This window comes from Sceloporus undulatus, chromosome 3, assembly GCF_019175285.1.
Source record: "Sceloporus undulatus isolate JIND9_A2432 ecotype Alabama chromosome 3, SceUnd_v1.1, whole genome shotgun sequence".
Lineage (NCBI taxonomy): Eukaryota > Metazoa > Chordata > Lepidosauria > Squamata > Phrynosomatidae > Sceloporus > Sceloporus undulatus.
The window spans coordinates 252,565,536-252,587,033 of NC_056524.1; the positions used below are offsets into that span (position 1 = coordinate 252,565,536).

The window sequence follows — 21,498 nt, forward strand, 5'->3', positions numbered from 1 at the left end:
TTGGATGAAACGGATTTTCTGGACCCATTTCAAACTGGCTTCCGGGCAGGCTATGGAGTTGAGACTGCCATGGTCGCCTTAGTTGATGATCTCCGTCTGGGCATGGACAGGGGAAGCGTGTCCCTGTTAGTGCTTTTGGACATCTCAGCGGCTTTCGATACCATTGACCATGGTATCCTTCTGGAACGCCTAAGGGAGTTAGGTATCGGGGGCACTGCGCTCCAGTGGTTCCGTTCCTACCTCTCGGGTAGATTCCAGATGGTGCAGCTGGGGGACTCTTGCTCCGATAAGAGGGAACTTACATCTGGTGTCCCTCAAGGAGCTATCCTGTCCCCCATGCTATTCAACATTTACATGAAACCGCTGGGAGAGATCATCTGGAGACACAGGGCGTGGTGTTATCCGTACACTGATGACACCCAGATATGCTTCTCTGTGTCTCCGACTGATGCAGTGACTAGGGATGGCATCTCTCCTCTAAATGCCTGCTTGGAGTCGGTAATGGGCTGGATGAGGGAAAACAAACTCAGTTTGAATCCAGAGAAAACAGAAGTACTAGTGATAGGTTCCCCGGGTCTGGGTAGTGAAATTTGTCCACCTGTCCTAAATGGGGTCATGCTCCCCCTGAAGGACTCAGTTCGCAGCTTGGAAGTGCTTCAGGATTCATTGCTCCAATTGACATCTCAAGTGGATGCGACGGTCAGAGGCGCTTGTTACCAGCTTCAGCTGATACGCCAGCTGCGATCCTACCTGGACCCGAGGGACCTTGAAACTGTAGTACACGCTCTGGTAACCTCTCAATTGGACTTCTGTAATGCGCTCTACATGGGGCAACCCTTGTACCAAACCTGGAACCTTCAATTAGTGCAGAACATGGCTGTGAGATTGGTCGCTGGATGTTCCAGGGCAGACCATATAACACCTATCTTGAAAGATCTCCATTGGCTGCCTATTCACTTCCGGGCCCAATACAAGGTGTTGGTAGTTACCTATAAAGCCCTAAATGGCTTGGGCCCAGGGTACTTGGAGGACCACCTCTCCCCATATAATCCGCCCCGCACACTCAGGTCAGCCAGAAAGAATTTGCTGAGGGTCCCAATTGTGCAATATGCGGTGACCTCGCAAAGGGCCTTTTATATTTCGGCCCCAAAATTATGGAACAACCTTCCCGATGAGCTCCGTTCCACCGCCTCCCTGGATCTTTTTAAAAAGAATCTTAAGACCTTTTTCTTTTGCCAAGCTTTCCCCCCATGAGATGTGACATCATGTCCTTTCCCCCTATTTTGTAATTGACTTTTGTAAGGTTTTACGGTTCCTCAACTCAGCTGGCTGTGTAATTGTTTTTAACGATATTTTTATATATTGTTTTTATTGCTATGTATGTACTTTGATGTTGGAATTTTTATCTGTACACCACTTTGATCATTATGGAAAAGCAGGATAAAAATAAAATCTATTATTATTATTATTATTATTATTATTATTATTATTATTATTATTTTGTATGTCAAATATTTCCCTTCACTTTGTCTATTGGTTGGGATTTATAGTCTCTTAGCCTAGTACTTATTGGATATATCAGCATTTTTACTGACGGTTTTTAGTATTATTTTATTCTACATCCAGGTTCTGCACACAGACCCAAGGATCCCTGTCTGCCTAACAGTTTGGCAATAGTTTTAACCCACCCCTTTTACATATAACCCATTCTTTTATTCTGTTCTTAATAAAATTGAGCTATACTTTGATGCATTTTTTCCCTAGACTTCTCTGTTCTGCCAGACTCTGTTAAGGTTTAGGGCCACACCTCTGTGTTTTTGACAACTAAAGAAAGCCATTATATTTTAATCTGAAAGTAGCTCCAGGCACAGATTCTCAGGAGAGACTGGGCCGAGGTTCCCAATGGTCTTCAGCACTATTTTATTCACAGTGGGAGCCACAAATTGTCATTCTAGGCCCCTGTACCATATTTCAAAATTGTAAATGGTCCCATCCAAATAATTGGACAGAGGAGGGAAGGATGGGATATCCACATTCTGGTGGCTTGACCCCTTCACAAGAAGGGAAACATCACTTCTTGCTTCACCTGTATATATATATATTAAATACTATGAGTGTAGATCACTATAATTCAGACTTTCTATGAAAATGTTCTGCTTTTCATTCTGTCTTTGGTGGCAGCTGCTGTCATAAACAAGTTAACTGCTCCTGTATCCACCCACATCTGAACAGTAGGGGCTTTTTATTTTCCCAACGGGACTGTCTATCATGCTCAGTAGTCGTAGAATTCATCTGCCTGAGACTGATCATTCTCAAGATGTGTGCATGCTGGGGTTTCACAGTTGTCTAGATAAAGCACTTGATGGAATAAGCAAAGCTCATTCATGGCAACACAGTGTGGGTAAAAGAGATCACAAATTGCTTGCCATAACAACATCTAGGAGAAATCCAAGCAGAATCTATGTCCCAGCTGTTAGGCAACTTGCATGGTTTACAGAAATGTTTCTCAAGGATGATATTTAAAAGAGAAGAAGAAAAAGACTGTAATCCTGCTGTTGACTTGCTTTGGGAGAAGTCTCACATTGCCATAAATGGTTTTACAACCAAGACATGGCAGGGAGAGGGAAATGACACCAAAAGCCATCTCTCTCAGGAGATAACACCATCCTCCTATCTCCTGAGCATCCAGAGAAGCTTTATCTCCTGAAGGAAACCCCTTTTTCATGGTCTCTTTCTGCCTGTTGCCTTATCATTGCTCACCCCCTTCACTTCCCCTGCCATAGACAGCAACCAGGATCTTGGTCGGATGGAGATAAGAGGGCATCTCTAATGTGTTAAGGTATTACACTAGAGAGTCAAGCAGTTCTTTGTGAACTCTTTGAACGAGTTAGGTATGTTTAGCATGAATAAGAAAGAAGTGAAGGTGAACATGGATGGGTATGTTCCAATACTGGATTATCACATAGCAGAAAGCTAAGGCTTGTTTTCTGTTGACATAAAATATGGGCTTAGGTAAGAGGAGGATACATTTTGATTGAACATTCCAAGACATAATAGAATCAATCATGTTTATACTGTTTTAATTAGATGATTTTAACTGTTTTTAAATTCTTATAGGTTTTTTAAATAGTTTTTTGTTTTTCGGGCTATGTGGCCATGTTCTAGAATAGTTTATTGCTGACATTTCACCAGCAGCTGTGACTGGCCTCTTCAGAGAATGCTGCCATGGAAGAGAGTGACACACACACACTGTGTGACCCTGTGTAGGGAGGAGTGATTTCCATGTAATCTATGGCCTGTTACAGACTGCCAAGATAAAGCTGCCTTGAGTCTCTTTGGAGGTATGCTGTTTAAATGATGCATGCATCCTAAGAATCCGGAAGCTGCACCAAAGCTGCACTCCAGTGCTTAGGAATGGAGTGTGGCTTTGGTGCGACCTCTGGACTCTTAGGACCCATGCTTCATTTAAATAGCATACCTCCAAAGATACTCGAAGCAGCTTTATTTTGGCAGTCTGTAACAGGCCTTAGTATTGTTCTGTTGTTGCATGGCAAGGCTTCAGGGTGGGAGGATATGCAAAAGGATTAGTGTCTGCTTAATTAGTGATCATCTACTGCTGGGGAAACCCCTGACCCTGCCTGGTTTTTTCATTTGCATTTTGCTGGGTCTTGATTTTGTGTCTTTTCAGGACTGGTAGCAAAACTTTGGCGCAGTACAGACCACTATAAAGCGGTGTACTCGCACCGATACTAGGGTTAGGGAGCGTGCACCATCTACATGCTCCCTAACCCTAGAATGGGACCACGCCAGCATCATGGTGGCCTCCCATCTACATGGGGGCTGCCATGACGCCGGCACCACCGTTGAGCGTCCAAATGTGGCACACAGGAAGTGGCGTCATAACAGTGTCACTTCCTGGTTGTGGCACAGCACCAAAGGAACTGCAGATTCATCATTCCCTGACATGGAAGCCACAAACTACTATGTACTGTCTATTGGACTACATGACCTATAAAACCCCTACCATCATCTCTGATTCTAATTAGGTGAGTGCTATTTATTTGAAGATATATATTCTTCCTTCTCATAACAGCATGAAGTGAAAAAGTACAGTGAGCATTTTGTATACACTGAGGTTTGGTTCCAGGAACCCTCTCCCCACCCCCCATGGATACAAAATCTGAGGATGGTCAAGCCCCATTATCTACAGTGGGGTAGTAAAATGGTTTGCCTTTTTTGGGGGGAAGGGGTATTTTCAAGTCATGGATGACTGAACCTATGGATGCAGAAATCTGTGGATATGGAAGACTGGCTTTACACACACACACACACACACACACACACACACACAGAGAGAGAGAGAGAGAGAGAGACAGACAGACAGACAGACAGACAGACAGACAGACAGACAGACAGATTCATACATGCAAAATATAAAGATTAAAAAAGACAGTAGCTTTAAAAAAAACCCAAATTAAATTAAAGAACAGCTAGTACAGTCAATTAAAATCATAGCCAAAGGCAATGAATGTGAATCAAATCTTCTACAAAGCTGCTAAAGCTGCAAATAGGATATATTTTATTGTTTATGGAAACCACAGTATGTAAAGTGCTAGGCGTATATGTCTAGAGAGGGGGCTAGCTAAGGTAACATTGTTGAAACACCACTATCTCTGGTAGCCACCTGAAAGCAAGAGCACATGAAAAAGGGCAGCCAAGGGAGATCTGAAATTATTATTATTATTATTATTATTATTATTATTATACTTTATTTATATGGCGCTGTAGATTTACACAGTGCTGTACATACAATCAATAAAATAGACAAAAAGAAACCTGCCTATGGTGTACATTCTACAAAATGAGAACAATATACATATAAAATAATACATAGATTATAGAAGTTGATAAAATAAGCAGAACTGATAGGCCATGTTCATAGGGGGGGGGGGTTAGTCCTTTATAACACAATCCTTTATGTGACTATTCAGAAGGAAACCCCATTGAGCCAAATGAACCTTATTCTCAGGCCACTCTGTTTTGATTCTGAGAACTACAGTATTTAGGGCTTTAAGTTCTGTATAGGCTTTAGAAATACTCTGGAACCCAATCTGGTGTAAAAGTAGATAATGGTCATGTACATTATCCTATATGGAAAAATTCCAAAACTCTGGGTAGTTTAGCTTGTAATAAAAAGGCAAGCATAACAGATATGTGTAAAATCATGCATGGGGTAAAGAGAGTAGGTAGAGAGATGACTTTCCTCCTTTTGCATAATACTAGAAGCTGGGGCTATCCATTGAAAGTAACTTCTAGGAGATTCAGAACAGATAAACGGAAATTATTCTTCTCAGACCACATAAACTGTAGAACTCAGTGCCACAAGATGCAATGATGGCTGCCAACTAGGATGGCTATAAAAGGGAACTGAAGAAATTTAGGAGGAATGATGTCATCAGTGGCTACTACAATGGCTATGTTATCTGCAGTATTGGAGACGGTATTCCTCTGTATAGCAGTTGTAGGTGAATGCAAAAAGGAAGGTACAGTTGGTATGTGGTACCAGTGAGCTCTAGCACAGCATAAAACTACAAATCCAGAGATTCTATAGGATATAACTATGGTTGCTGAAGTGATATCAAAATACCACGCCTGTGCCCTATGAAAGAGACTTAAGGATTATTCATTTAAGAGTATTGTGGGGATAGCAATCATATACACACAAACCACAAGGAATGCACATGTGTTCAAAGTGGAAAACACCAGGCCCACAGTTATTATACATAAGTTGTAGTTTAAGACAAATAGGAAAGGTGTGTGAAAGGATCCCAAAGTTAAGGTTCAGTATGACCAATATGGCAATCCACAGCAAAGGAAAGGAAAGGAAAGGAATGTCCAGTGACAACTCTCCACACACAATTTCATACAAGGGCAGTTTTCTCTGCTCATGTTCCTTCAGTGTCTACATATCAAGTAGGAATTTGACCTCCGAATGTTGTCTCTTGGTATCATAGTGAAAGATTTGTTAAAGACACATGAACCTTGGGAAGAATAATCAGTTGGCAACCCTAAACCTACTGTCAACAGCTGGCAGTGCTGCAGAAAAAGCAGGCTTCTCTATCCTTTGGTAGCTCTGAAGTTGTAATCATTTTGTCTCTGCAACTTGTCTCCACTGCCCTCTGCCAAGTCTTTCCCCATAGAAAAGCTGCCCATCGCAGGAGCAGTGCCTGAATGAGAACTCTGCAGGTGATCTGAAATAGATCTGTCAGTGAGGAAAAGACAATTTCCTTGCTCTGTTGAATCTCAGAAACAAGACTTCCCTTTCTGATTTGCCTTCTGGCTGCTCAGTTGAAGATTCCCCATCTTTACAACACAGCTTGAAAATGAATATGACTGGAAAGGGTTTCATTACCTCCTTGACCCTCCTTTGTCAGGGGACACTGCTCCAGAAAGGATGCCAGCCACTTTTCTATCATTCCCTGCCAAGCTACAGTATGTTACATCTGGATGCCACCATCCCCCAACAACTGAACAGTGCTCACAGAGGGAGAAAGGGCAGAGCATGGAAGGGAAACTATTGTAATTGCAATCACCTCAATTAGAACCAATTTAAACCACAGGCCTGTCGTGTTACAGTAATTAGAGATCAAACATGCTGGACATTTTGCTTTCGTTCACACTGTCTCACTTTCACCGAAGCATGGGTTAATGGGAGAGGTCTTGGGTGCATCCAGACTCCAGCCAAAGCAAGATCAAAGGACATAAATCTATTCTTCTCCCTGAAAACAAGCTGTGGCCCATTGGCACCAACTGCAAGAACTCTGAGGTCATGTCAAGTACACCAGAAGTAAGAAAACAAAACATAAAGCATGACAGACACAAGCAAGCCCGGAAAGAAATATTGTGGAAATAACACAATTTAGGTCTTTAACGTGGAGTTTAAAATATTCATAGTGGGGTCTGATCACACATTTCCTGAAAGTGAATTCCATAGGTGAGGAGCCATCACTGAGAATCATCTATCGTGCCACCTCAATCCACACTTCTGCAGATTGAAAAGCTATTTGGCTGGTGTGTGTGTGTTTACACACACACACATACACACACGGGGGAGGCATCCCCTCAGATACTAAAGTCCCAAGTCATTAAAAAGCTTATATGCTTTTTATATGAGTCAGTGTGGTATTGTAGGACTTCCAGAGGCCAGGTTTCAAATCTTCACTCAGGAAACCCACAGGATGACTTTAGTCAAGTCACACTCTCTCAGCCTAACAGAAAGATAATGACAAACCTTGCAAAGGACCTAGATAAACTGAAAAATTGGAAAAAAATTAATAAAATGAAATCCAATAGAGACAATGCAAAACTGTACATTTAGGCCACAAAAACCAAATGCACAGGTACAGGATGGGAAATACTGGGTTCAGCGGTACTACAAGCAAAAAGGATCTTGGGATTATTGTTGATCATAAACTGAACATGAGCCAGCAGTGTAATGCTGCAGTAAAGAAGGCAAATGCTATTTTAGCTTGCATTAATAGACACATAGGGCCTGTACAGATGGGTGCTTTGTGCCGGCCTGGGCCTGAACTAGGGGTGTGTGGGGGCTGAGCGTTTATATGCTCAGCAACCCTACCACACACTTTGGCTGCCATCATGGTGTGTGCCCGTCCATACAGGGCACACCAAGATGATATCTGCTTGGCACAGCGCCTAAACAGCACCACACTGTGCTGCGCCATGTAGACATCATCATGTTGCACAAGTGCGCCAATGATACCCTGTGTGTGGCATAAATGAACCTGCCAGGGAGCGGGTTCTTTTCAGGTCTCCCAGAGGCCACAGCATAACTAAATAAAAATAAATAAATAAATCTTAAATATGCTCCCCATCCCTAGCAGGGGGAATAACTGTAACAGATCAAACTTCATCAGCAACATTTACCAAATTATTGCCCACCTTCTCAGCTGTTGACCCACAAGTTGCTCCCTAATTTTTGACATCCTTCTCATGTCTCCTCTCCATCTTTTCAGCTGAATAAGACCTTCAAAAATTAGCCTCAGTGCAAGTCTTTATTACTATTACTGTGCAATCAAAAAATGGACCAAAAATAAATAAATAATGCACTCTGAATCCCAAGCCAGGAAGAAATTTCCATGAAATTGATGGGTAATTTCCAATACATCCAAATATTATAAGTCAAACTCATTTACATTTTAACATTCTTCTGACAACAGGCTTATTCAAACCAATGAGGGTTGGGCTTTTAAATGCTGTGCAATACAGATTTTAAAGTTTGTATAGATTTTCTAATGCATTTTAATTTTTAATGTGTAATGTTTTTAACTTATTAAAAGTATTTAATTGTTTTGTAAACTTTGTATCTACATTTTAATGCATTTGTATTGTTTTTAATTTGTAATATTTTTAATTTGTTGTTAGCAGCCTTGAGCCCTTACATTATGAGAAAGGCAAGATATAAATAAAATAATAAATAAATGACTAAATACAGTACAGGAATTATTAATTTTCACAGTGTCACTATTAGTGAGCAGACCCTTCCTCATGATATCTCACATAGTTTTCAGCATTAAAATATATTAAAATTATTGCAGCAGTACTATTAATTGGTTTTGCGTTGATTGTGAGTGTTCAGTTCCTTAATCCAAGTTTCTGTTCTTTTAATGAAACACTCCTCCACATGCTTTCCACAAAAATGTAAGCTGCATTTGACAACACTAACCTTTCCATTTGCCTACTCTGGGTTTCAAACATGGCAGGAGCAGAAGGACATGTATAGGAACAGGAAATTGGGAGCAACTGATAAAAATGAGCCCTGAAAGGGAGCCATTTCTAAGAAGCTGGGTGTAAGCAAGCTTGAGCTTTTACAAGCAGAGCCAAATTTTTACCCACTTAGTTGGCTGCCAGAACCAGAAGGCAAAGCTAGAAATAAAAATAAGTGCCATTTCTTGTGGTCAGACTGCTTAGAGGTCCATTACAGAGTGACAGCACCACAACAGCATTGATGATTTTAAGTTCCATGCACCGTAAAACACTTTTTCCAAGAGTAGTTTCTGTTTTTAGAGGCAATGACACCTTTGGGCCCTCTGAGCTCTGCATTCACAGCTAGTGGGGTCAGCTTCTTTAAGCCTGCCATTCTTGCTCTGTAAGTACCTACCCTTCTGTGATAGGCTTCAACATTGACTCAGAGGCACACTTTAGATTTTTCTTTTCTTTTCCCCCACATCGTTCCGCTCCTCTGGCTTTTGCAACCCTTTACAATAGATGAGTGCCATTCTTTATGCTTGCTTTCTTTCTTTCATGTGCAGGGTACAACTAAAAGAGGCCATTTATTTCCATATGTGCAATGTCTCAGCTCCATGCTCCTGTGTGCTTAGATTACAAACTACCATGACATCTTTCCCCTCCACCCCTTTTCAGACTCTCTGCCCTCCTTTCCTGTCTGATCACACTTTTAAAAGACACAGGCATCCCGGGCTCCGTTTTATCAAACTTCCACACTCTTTAACCTGATAAATGCTTCCTGATATGTATGTGTGTGCTTTCAAGCCACCTGTCGACCGCATGTATTTCATAGGGCTTTCTTAGGCAAAGGATACTCAGAGGTTGTTTTAGATACGTATGCACATATTTATTTCAGGTTTTCTCTAATCTTATCCAAAATCATTATCAGTTCTTTTGAATGCACAAAATTCCATTGCTTTTCATCTCAGACGGGCAGGGGTGGTTGAAGTTACTCAGTTGGACAGGTGTGAACAACTCTGAGCAGTTAAAAGACCACATTAATAGCCCTTGGTGGGTAGACCTCTCCTTGGACGAGACCTCTTCTTGGACGAGAACTTGGAAAAGAAAAATCTAAACTGGACTTCCATATTTTTATCCCTAAATGCCTTCTAAGTGGCATGGAGTACATTTTCACTATGTTTTCAGGCCCTCCTGGGCAATTTTATCCCTGAAAAAAGATGTTTGGAAACAATAGGAAGTGAGCAGCAGTCACTTCCTGATTATTTTCTGTTTTTAAAAAGGCTTCTTTTGGACCTTATGTACACCAGGAGGGCCTGAAAATGTAGTGAAAATGCTTCCATATCCCCGAGAAGGCATTTGGGGAAAAATTGTTGACAGGGGAATGGACAGGGAGGCCAAAAAGAGGCCCTGGGGACTGCATACCACCCACAGGCCACCTTTTGCCCACTCTTTCTAGTAAGGAAAGGAGTAGCCTTTTGCACACATTCCATGTCATTTATAGGTATTATATCACCCCCTCCCCCCAAGAGCTAAGACCTACACTCATCCCTCCATATTTGCTGCTTTGATATTTGCAGATTTGATTATTCATGGATTTAATTAATATGTTCTCTCTAGGAATATCTAGGTCCTCCAGTGCAACTCTATAGTCAACTTTCAGACCTAGAGATTCCTAGAGAGAATACTCTACTAGGCATTTGTAGCTCCTCCAGTGCAGTTCAATGGTCAATGTCTGTCGGACATTGACTACAGAGTTGCACTGGAGGACCTAGAGTTTCCTAGAGAGGTATCCTCTCAGGTAAAAACATGGTGTTTTTATTATTTGTGGTTTTTCCATATTCACGGGGGTTGTGTGCCCCTAACCATAGCGATATGGAGAGACGAGTGTAGTCCAGAGACAAAAATACAGCAAGCACTGGCTCAGAATAAGCTTGATCTGCATTACGGGATATCTTTCAATTTGTGCATCACGAGAATGTGGGCATCATCCTTGGATAGGTGAGAACCACCATGTGTATATTAGAGCCTTGGTCTTCTTGGCTCTATGAAGTGGACAAAGGGGGACTGAATGAGTAGTAGTGGAGATCACCTAACTGCAGCAAGGCAGGACTCCATCCAGCCTAGAAGAGGCTGTAGTGGGGCCATTACTGGGGAAAAAACCTCCTTCTTGGAGGGGTACACTCAGAAGGTTGTGTTGGGAGACTCCTGTTTGACACTCTGCCATTGGTATGTAGTGTCTTTCAGACTTCAGTCCTGTTCCCCATGCTGTTTAACATCTACATTTGGAAGTTTATCGCACGGGCCCTAAAACGGGCCCATTGTGTTCTAAAACAGGTGCACGCAGGGGCGTGCACAGAACAGGATGGAGCTAGGAAGCACATTTTACTGCACAAAGGAACACTGCCTCTGCCGCCGGGCATTCCAATTGAGTCCTCCCTCCATTCCAGAGGGCGTGATTTCTGAGAATGCTTTAGAACAGTACTCAGAAATCGCACCCTCTGGAACGGGGGCAGAATGCGATTGGAACGCCCGGTGGCAGAGGCGGTGTTCCCTTGTGCAGTAAAATGCAGTCACTAGCCCAATTCTGTTCCGTGAGCACCCCTGTTTTAGGATGCAACGGGCCCGTTTCAGGGCCCATGTGACAAACTCTTTGGTAGTGATTGGAGAAACCCATGTTTTTCTCCTCGGTCAGAGAAACCTTGAGGGGAGAATTTTTAAAAAACTATCTTCCCACAAAATCTCCCTTTCACAATGGTGATTTCTTCTCTCCCTTCCAAGCAGCCAGCGAAATATTTTTCACAGATTTCTCTCTGAATGACAATAAAGACAAGGCGAATAATTATGCTAATTACTTTGCATTTCAAACTCAATTACCATCTCAAAAGGAAGTTTGGCAGAGGTTTTAAAGAACATTCCTATGCTTAAAAACCTGAAGGCACACACACACAAAAGGGAAAAAGCCCCAGCCTCAACAAGAAACTGCTAGAAGGGACCCTCAAGGACCATCCAGTCCAACCTCCTTCTGCTATGAAGGAATTACATGGATCCAACTCTGCCCACCTCTCCCATTGTGATGCCACGGTATCATAATACTATAATAATAATACTATAATAATAATAATATAGGCAAGGAGAGTGCAGAACTATCCACACACACACCACTGAGATGTGTTACTGCCCAAAAGGTGTGAAGCCCGTGTGATTTATTACTGTGGTACATACACCGCAGGTCTACTGGGTGTGTGTAACACACACAAAAACTGTGGGCAGCCGAAAGGTAATGCTGCATGTATATGCTTACACACACTTCCTTTGTGTGTTGTAATATATTAATATTAAATACATACATACATATACATATACACACACACACATCTATTATATACTAAATAATTCACACTCACACAAACTGGGAGCTGCTGATGAAAGTTTAATGGCTGCATGTATATGCTTACACACACATCGTTGTGTGTGTAAAAACATACATACATACCAATACATATACCCCACACGCATATATATATATCTATATATATATATATACAACACTCACACAAACTGTGGAGCTGCTGCGGCATAAGTTGTGAATGCTGCATGCAGCTACACACACACGTGGGTGTTTTATATACTATACATACATCATACATATACATAACACACACGCTATATCTGATGAAGAGAGAGATGTAGCAGAGAGAGATAACCACAGCACACAAAGTGGGGACGCGGCCGGAAAGGGGAATGCTGCAGGTATCGGACTGGACACACCCGGCGGGGGGGGGGTGGGAGAGTACAGAACAGCTTAAGAACCGATACAGCCACACACACTCACACCACACACAGAGATCGAGTTATTTGTTAGAGATAATAGAGCGACACACCTAGCACACAAACTGTGGGCGGCGGAAAGGGGAAGGCTGCAGGTATCGAGGCTGACTACACACAGCGGGGGGGGGTGGGGTAGGGATGTAGAGAGAGAGAGAGGAGAGAGAGTAAGAGACACATACAGACAGAGAACAGACCGACATAGACAGATACAAAAATCACGCAGATGAGATAGGAGATGAGAGAGATATCTAATATCTATATACACACACACACAAACGGTGGAGCTGCTGAAATGCTGGAAGGCTGCATGTCTATGCTTACACACACATGCTGGTGGTGTGTATATATATATCTATATACCATACCTTACATACACACAAACCACCCAACACACATATATATATGATCTATATCCCCAACCACACAGGCCAAATTGTGCGAGTGCGACTGAAAGTGTTAATGCTGCGTGTATTATGCTACACACACAGGCTGCGAGCGTGTGTCTGGCCATAGGTGGGCTCCAAACCCTGACCTCCGTTCTTCATGACCTCTTGGTTCTGTCGGTGTTGGACTTATCGGAGGACTTCTCTGGCATGCAAGGCTGTTTGGGGGTGGCCAGTGGCTCATTCGAGGAGGGCTGTGAGATTGTTGTCTTGGCCAAGGTTGGGCATCCAAAACTATGACCTCCCTTCCCCATGACTCTTGGAAACACATGAGTTTTTTTGTGTGTGTGGACTTGGAGGACTCTCTGGCATTGCAAGGCTTGTTGGGGTGGCCAGTGTCTCCATTGAGGCTGTTTGAGAGTGTGTCTTGGGCAAGGTGGGCATCCAACAAACTCTGGACCTCCCTTTCCCCATGACCTCTTGTGAAAACATGAGTGTTTTTGTGGTTGTGACTTTGGATGACTCTCCTGCATGCAAGGCTTGTTGGGGGGGGGGGGCCGTGCCTCCATTCGAGGCTGAGAGCGTTGTGTCTTGGCCAAGGTGGGCATCCAAACATGGATCCCTTCCCATTTGACCCTCCTCTTGGCAGCATGATGTTTTTGTGTGTTGGACTTGGAGGACTCTCTGGCATGCAAGGTTCTTGGGGGGCGGGTGAAGTGTCCTCCCTTCCGAGGCTGAGAGAGTTTGTGCTTGGCCAAGGTGGGAATCCACCCTGGGATATAAGAACTAACAACAACACAACATAACAAAACACATTATCTGTGGTTTGTAGTTTTGTGAGACATTAGCTTTCTTTGTCAGAGAGCACTGGTGGCCACAACATACGCAAATCCCAGGATTTTCCATAGCATTGAAGTATTGTCGAACTGGATTATTTCTGAAAACTCCACAAATCCACAATACATCTAGTCCTCAGCATTTTGGGTAAGGGATTTCATCATCATCGTCATCCTCATCATTGCATACCCTTAGCATCACCATGGGAGAGGTGCCGTAGAGAGAGAGAGGTATGTCCTGCCTCTGGGCTGGAGAGATGTGACCATCACAAAAGAGATGTGGGAGACTTGAGAATGAGGATCGCGAACTTTCCCCCTGCCATTCGCTTCTCCTTTTGTCTCTTGTCCCTTAGATTGCAGCCTGAGGGCAGGGAAATATCTAGTAATTGTAGCTGCTTGATCGCCTTTTGGTGAAGAGCTGGGCATAAATTATTTTTGACATCCCCACCTCCTTCTTCTCTTTTGTGAGAATTTGAATGGCAGAGCATGATGTAAAGTGGAGAAGGCTCCCTCCTTTTGTTCTGTTTTGTTTTTCACACTAACAAAGGAAATAGCCCCTGGTAAAAGCCAGGATGAATGATAGCTTTTCTTATGCAAAATACCTAAACCCTGGAGGTCGAATTTGTCAGCTCAAAATCTCTCTCTTCCCTTCATTTTGAAATTATTAAAAATAAAATTCTTAACTCATTGATCGAGAAGTGCTCAGAAATTTTTTCTCTCTAAAATGTTATAGAAATTGTCGAATTAGGCATATTTCTCCTAATTTTCGAATTTTGGAGAATATTCTTTACATCCCTACTCTTTGGTGTCATCAGTATGTTGAGGATGTATAACTCTGTCCTTTCTATCTTGCTCCAAGGAGGTTTTTCAGTACTAAACCGGTGTCTGTTCTTGGTAATGAACCGGATGAGGGTGAACAAATTGAAGCTTAATCCAGACAAAACAGAGGTGATCCTGGTCAGTCAGAAGGCAGGGGTGTATGTAGTCTGTGCTGGACACATTTGAAATTCATAGCTTAGGTGTATCTCTTGGAATCAACTCTGGGCCTGAGGTTTTGGTGGTGGCCAGGAATGCTTTTGTACAATTAAAACTATTGTCTCCTTCCCTACTGCCATTCCCTTCTCCTTTTGTGTCATGTCTTTTTAGATTGTAAGCCTGAGGGCAGGGACCTGTCTAATTAACAATTTGTAAGCCACTCTAATAGCCTTTGTGGCTGAAGAACAAGGTGTAAATACTCTAAATTAATGAATGAAGACAGATTTGCCATGGTAATACATGCTCTGATTACATCCTGTTTGGATTTCTGTAATGCACTCTAAATGCTATCTTTGGAATCTATTCAGAAACTACAGCAGGTCAAAAACACTGTGTCTAGACTGCTGAACGAAGCTGGTTGTAAGGAACATATTCCTGAAACAGCTTCATTGGCTACTAGTCTGTTTCCAGGTTGAGTTCAAAATGTTGGTTATGAGGTATAAAGCCCTATATGCCTATAAGTCCCGAAAGACAGTATGACTCTATATGAGCCTGTCCAAATTTAAAGATCTCCAGGGGAGGGCTTTCTCTTGATCCCACTACCTTCATAAATACAGCTGGTGAAGATCCAGGAGAGAGATTTCTCTACCCTACTCTCTGGTCTCCTTTCATTGGATAGGTGAGAACCACCATGTGCATATTAGAGCCTTGCTCTTCTTGGCTCTTTAAAGTGGCCAAAGGGGAACTGAATGAATAGTAGTGGTGAACACCTAACTCAAGCAAGGCAGGACTCCATCCAGCCTAAAAGAGGCTGTAGTGGGGCCAAGACCTTTCTATTTCAATAGACCTTCATTTTTTTAATTGTTTGGTGTAGTTCAGTGAGTAGGTTTTAATGTGCTGTTAATTGTGTTTAAGTGGTTTGTATTTACTGTATTTGTATTTAGTGTAATTTGTGTATTTTGGAATGTTTTTAGCTGTATTGTTTTAATGTGGTGTGTGAGTTGCTTTGGGAGAAAAGCAGGATAGAAAACAAACAAACAAACAGTCTAATCTAGTCCAAGGCTTCCCTAAATTGACTGAAATTTAAAATCTTAGAAGCATACTTAACTTTGTGTAGGACTTAACATCTGAATAGGCATGTCAAGGATTCTGTTTTCATGGCTCTTAAAAACCCTAAATGACAACAAAGAAGATGGTGACATTGCCCATTCTGAAATCCTATTTAGGTTGGGATGCAAACCACTTGTATTTTGACCCACCTTATGAATACCAAAGTCAAAAAGTAAGTATAGCATACCCACCAACTGAATGGTCACATTCTCATTGTGACATCGTGTACATAGACAAAATGTACAAATCAATTGTAACCAGCTAGTTCATGACAGATATTGTCTCAATGTATAGAGTCTTGTTGCTCTACTTTCTCCATGTCACCTCTTCTATCTCTCTTCTGCCTCAATGATAATTGAAATGAGATAAGAAATGTTAGCCTTCCAGTTTACTCACCTTAAAAAGCTCTTGCATTTTCCTAAAATCATGAATAGTCAGTCTGTTTTCAAGTTGTTCCAGACTTCTTGCAATCCCAGAATCTTTGGTCCCGTTTGGAGACTGATCTGCAATATTGGCCATTGCTTTTCTTTGCTCCAGAGGCTTATTGCTCATGCTTAATTTAATGTAAATCAATACATTACCAGATTTAGTTCTCTCCTTGGCTTGTATGTCCTTTTGAAATTTATTTTTCTCAAAGTAATTCTTGGCACACCAACTAGCCCAAATTATGACAGCAAGGATTCTGAAATGTCAAAAGAGATTTAAAATGGGAAACAATCAAAACAACTAAACACAGGCTTTAGTCACAATGTTTTCATATGTATCCTTATAGATTAAATATTTGCTCTGGAAGACAATATGTGTAAACCAGAAAATGTAAGCAGCTTTCCTTCATAGTAGGCAAACAGAATCAAGCAAATTTATAATAATTTACAGTTTGTTCCTGGAAATGTAATAGAAGCTATTCACCCATAGAAAATCCATTTTGCTTACCTTGTTGGCACTGCTGTGTTATTTATTTTGATTAAAATTCCATTATCTTTTCTGAACACACACGATTAACTCCAGAAACTCCTTGCTCTTAGGTACAAAGTTGACACTATGCGTATTTATGGGATTGTTTTGAGCGGCCGTATCCCCTTTTCTTTGAGCATGCAAGTGTCTCTTAGCAACCTTACACAACAGTAACTTCCTCCCTCTTCCAGGAAGCAGCTGAAATAAAGAACTTGCTTGGTTATGCTTGGGGAGGATCTCTCAAAGCAAACCAGGAAAGACAGACAGATAAAAATCCCACTCATTGGAATACTTAAACCCTGTTTAGTACAACCAGGATGCAGCCTATATTTTGCATGGATGTGCAAACACATGTGCCCATCTAGCACTAATGCAACTCGCAAGAAACTTTTTAATAGCTCTATGAACCTGGTAGTGCTGCAAATGACTTATAACTCAAGTCTGATTTAAGGCTCATAGAGTGAAAGGAGAGCTGGTGTGTGCATGTGCCTTCAAGTTGCCTGTCAATTTAGGGTGACCCCATGAATTTCATAGGATATTTTAAGGCAAGGAATACTCAGATGTAGTTTTGCTAGCTTCTTTTTCTGAAATATAGCCTACAGCACTTGGTATTAAATAAATAAATAAATAAATAAATCTTTTATTTGTATCCCGCTTTTTGTAGAAACCATCAAAGTGGCAAACAACATTTAAAATCATACAATAATATTCACAATATTCCCCCTTAAGAAAGAATTAAACAAGTTAAGCTTAATATTACATACCGGTAAGTAAACATTAAAATCTAATAATGGTGGGCAGAGTCATAACATCAACCAAGGTATCCCTGGTGTATGGGAGTGGTCATTGTATGGCCGAGTACTTTATTCTGGAAAGGCCTGCCAGAAGAGATCCGCAGTCCCACATCCAATACTAACCAGACTGACCCTTTTTAGGAGCTGTGAAGACTGCCCTTCATGAGCGGCCTGCAGCTGTGCCAGATTGGGGCCGCAGTAACCACACACTATGGCCCTGATCTGGCCCTTCCAGTGTGCAAAAAGGAGTCTTTTTGCACTGCTCAAATGTGAATGATCATTTTTAGAAATAGTAGTACCATCATGGGCAGAACATCCACAGCCCCAAACGTACTGGGCCTTATTTAGCTCATTATGAAGTAAGTTAAATTTCCTGGATAGATAATCCCACCCTCAAGAACCCTCTTCTCATGAGAGTCCCTAAGGTCCTCTCTGGAAATTTGAGTGGATTGCTGCCACAGTTTGCTGTTTTGTTTTTGTCTGTTTTGTAATGGTGTGTATGTGTTATGTTGTTTAATTTGTTGGTTTTAATTATAAGTGATTTAATAACTTTTTAAGGGGGCAGAGGGAAGTTTTTGTATATATTGTATTGTATTTTATTATTGTTAGCCGCCCCGATTGACCTCAAAGGGGCGGGATATAAATAAAAATTATTATTATTATTATTATTATTATTATTATTATTATTATTATTAAATAATACATGTAAGATATGGTCCAGGACACTTGGACTGAGGAAAGCAGACTTTGCCACCTCCTTTTTTCCATAGCAGGCCTTCCAGCATTTCTAAACCATAACACACAGGATTAAGCAGAGGGTACCAGTGGGATGTGAAGGTGATATCACTCTCTGTTTTACATTGAGCAGTAACTGACACACAAAGGCAAGGGGCCTGTGATGCTGTCAATGATATATAGCCATACTAATCTACCAGCTAATCACCCATTAAAGCTATTCAAGTTGTCACCCATCCCTACATTTTCTCACCCCGAGCTCCACAATTTACCTGTGTTCTGTGTGAAAAAATACCTTCTTTGCCCCATTCAGAATTTTCAAGCATTCGGGCTCAAGGATTGAAAGAATATTCAAAAATATTCAAAAATAAATCTACAGTGTTATATAAATAAAGCATGATGATAATAATAATAATAATAATTTGAAAAATGGTCAAAAACATGTTTCTCAATAATATTCACAACATCCCCCCTTAAGAAAGAATTAAACAAGTTAAGATTAATATTACATAAGTAAACATTAAAATCTACTAATGGTGGGCAGAGTCATAACATCAACCAAGGTATCCCTTGTGTATGGGAGTGGTCATTGTATAGCTGAGTACTTTATTCTGGAAAGGCCTGCCAGAAGAGATCCACAGTCCCACATCCAATACTAACCAGACTGACCCTTTTTAGGAGCTGTGTCAAGTCTTGAAATATCTTGATGAGGAGAATCACGATCAACATGAATAGTTGCTGTTTGGGATTTATTCTGCAAAAATTTGAATCCTCTGACCCCCACAGGCAAAAGGGTTTTCTGTACAGGGAACAGTATTTTCTACACAGAAAATGAAATCTGCACATCCTTTTGGTGTGTGTTGCAGAAAACAGTTGCTGCATACCAAAAATGATGTGCAGATTTGGTTCAGAATAAATTCCAAACTATGTACTTTTTCTTAGTGGAAAGAAAATTGTTAAATTATTATTTGCTTCCTTCAAGAATGAAATTAGTGGAGAACTAAATCCCAATTCAGCTTCAGTGGACACACACAGTTCTGGTATTATGAGAGAAGAAGAAATACCTGTACTGTGCCTTTCCTACATCACACATAATTGTACACAGTGCACTTCTATGGTATATTGGGGAACCCTACGAAATGTAGTAGAGTGCATGAAAAAAGATGGATCCTCCTAGATCAGCAGACCCCTTCCATGAGTTAAGTTTTTCTCATGATATGTGCCTCTGATCAATTTTTACTCACCTGCCCTCATCCTGTACTATTCTGCTGGGACCGATCAGTCAAGAGGTCACACTCTGTCTTCCTTGCTTATATCAACTCTTGTTTGACTGTGTGCACTGACTTGAGAATAAGTTGCACTGAGCACAGGGAGGCTTTGTTGTTGATGTTGTTGTGTGCCTGCAAGAAATTTACAACCTATGGTGAACCTTAGGGTTTTTTTTTGGCAAATTTCTTCAGAGACAATTTGCCATTGGCATCCTCTGAGGATGAGAGAGTGTGACTTGCCCAAAGTCACCCAGTGGGTTACCATGGCCCAGTGGGGATTCAAATCCCTGTCTCCAGAGTCACAGTCCAATGCTCAGACTACTACACCACACTGGCTCACAGGGAAGCTTACTTCTGATACCTGTGGGCTGTAGAAATTCAATCCAATGAAAGCACTGAAATTAAAAGGATTGACTTTAGACTTAGAGTGCACAGAGAAGTGCAAAAACAGAGCACATACAAGAGAAACAGATGATAAAAAGGTGCCCTTCAGGAGTCTGAGCTTATATACAGGAACAAGATGCAACAGCACAGCTCTCTCTGATGGTGAAACAGAATGCTTTGAGCTTATCCTGCACAACATATCAAAATACTCCAAAGTAAAGAAATAAAATTACAGGGTTCCTTCATCAGAATAACTGTACCTAAAAACGTCCTTTAAAGGCTAATCCTTTTTTCTGAAGTCTAGAGTTGTGATCAATTTTTGACCTGCTGCTGAGTGTATTCCAAGGCTTTGTAGATGTTCACCAAATAAAAATGCAAGTCAGTTTTATACAGAGAGCTTGCTCATTCCAGCTATAATTTCACAAAACCAAAATCCCAAACAACCTATTTCGGGAAAATTATTTTAAAAAGGGAAGTTAGTCTTATCATAGACATTTTCTTCTACCTGCAAAGAGAAATATATGAAGCTGCCTTCTGCCTGGTGAGACTATTTGCCCATCTAATCCAGTACTCTTTGAAAGCTATTTATTTGGTGTCTGAAGCAATTCACAGTCCTTTTGTAAAAATCTTTCCCATCAGTGAGTATATGATATTTTTATATAGGATAAGCTATTTATCCATGGGCTACATGGATTACATGGGTTAGTGATTAAAGTCTTCCTATTTCATTGTGCATTGTCTCGGGTAAACAACTTACAAATGCAGAAATGGCTCCACCAAAATTAAAATGGCACTTAACTACAAATCAAAGTTTAATCTATCTACACTATTGACTTGTGTTAGATTTTATATTTTGTGGAGAGGGGGAGCAGCACAAAAGTAAGATTGTATGCCATTGGCAGGTTTTATTTTTAGTGATTTTATTGTTTGTATGTACAGCGCTGTGTATATTTACAGCGTTATAAACTATAATAAATAAATAAATAAATAAATAAATAAATAAATAAATAAATAAATAAATAAGGTGGCCACAATAAACAGATCCACAGAAAAATATTCTGTATTCAAGAGCACTGATGATCTAAAATTTACTGATGATGCTAATGTATAATAATATTTATACAAAAGTTCCCTGAAACCAGATAATTATTTCAGGTTTTCCTACAGGGTAAAAATGTTCAGAAAAGCTGCTCGGGAGTTTGTTAAGTGAGCAAGAGAAAGAAAGCAAAGCTGTAGATGTGTTTAGGAATATTGCTTTCCATTTATATCCGTATCCTTTGTCATATGTGACTATTACAGGTTTGATCTGTAATAGTCTGGTCTTGTTTCTATAAAGGAAGCTCATTGTTGCCAAATACAAAATCATCTGTATAATCAAATTTTATTTTTTATTAAAAGAATGTTTGTTACCAAGAGATCATCCTAGGTCATTTTTGCAGAAGTGGCTGTAATGAGACAAGAAAAC

At 40.9% G+C, this 21,498-nt stretch overlaps 1 protein-coding gene across 2 annotated transcripts in view; it reads right to left on the bottom strand.

Moving 5' to 3' along the window:
• The window catches only part of WDR49 (WD repeat domain 49), a 178,403-nt gene extending 161,446 nt beyond the window's left edge, over positions 1-16,957 (bottom strand). For both annotated transcript variants that reach the window (XM_042456108.1, XM_042456107.1), the window contains exons 1-2: positions 16,832-16,957; positions 16,295-16,580 (exon numbers count right to left, since the gene is read on the bottom strand). In XM_042456108.1, coding sequence (XP_042312042.1) covers positions 16,295-16,450 — 156 coding nt within the window. In that variant the 5' untranslated portion in view covers positions 16,451-16,580; positions 16,832-16,957. The remainder of the gene's footprint in view (positions 1-16,294; positions 16,581-16,831) is intronic.
• Positions 16,958-21,498: the final 4,541 nt, after the last annotated feature.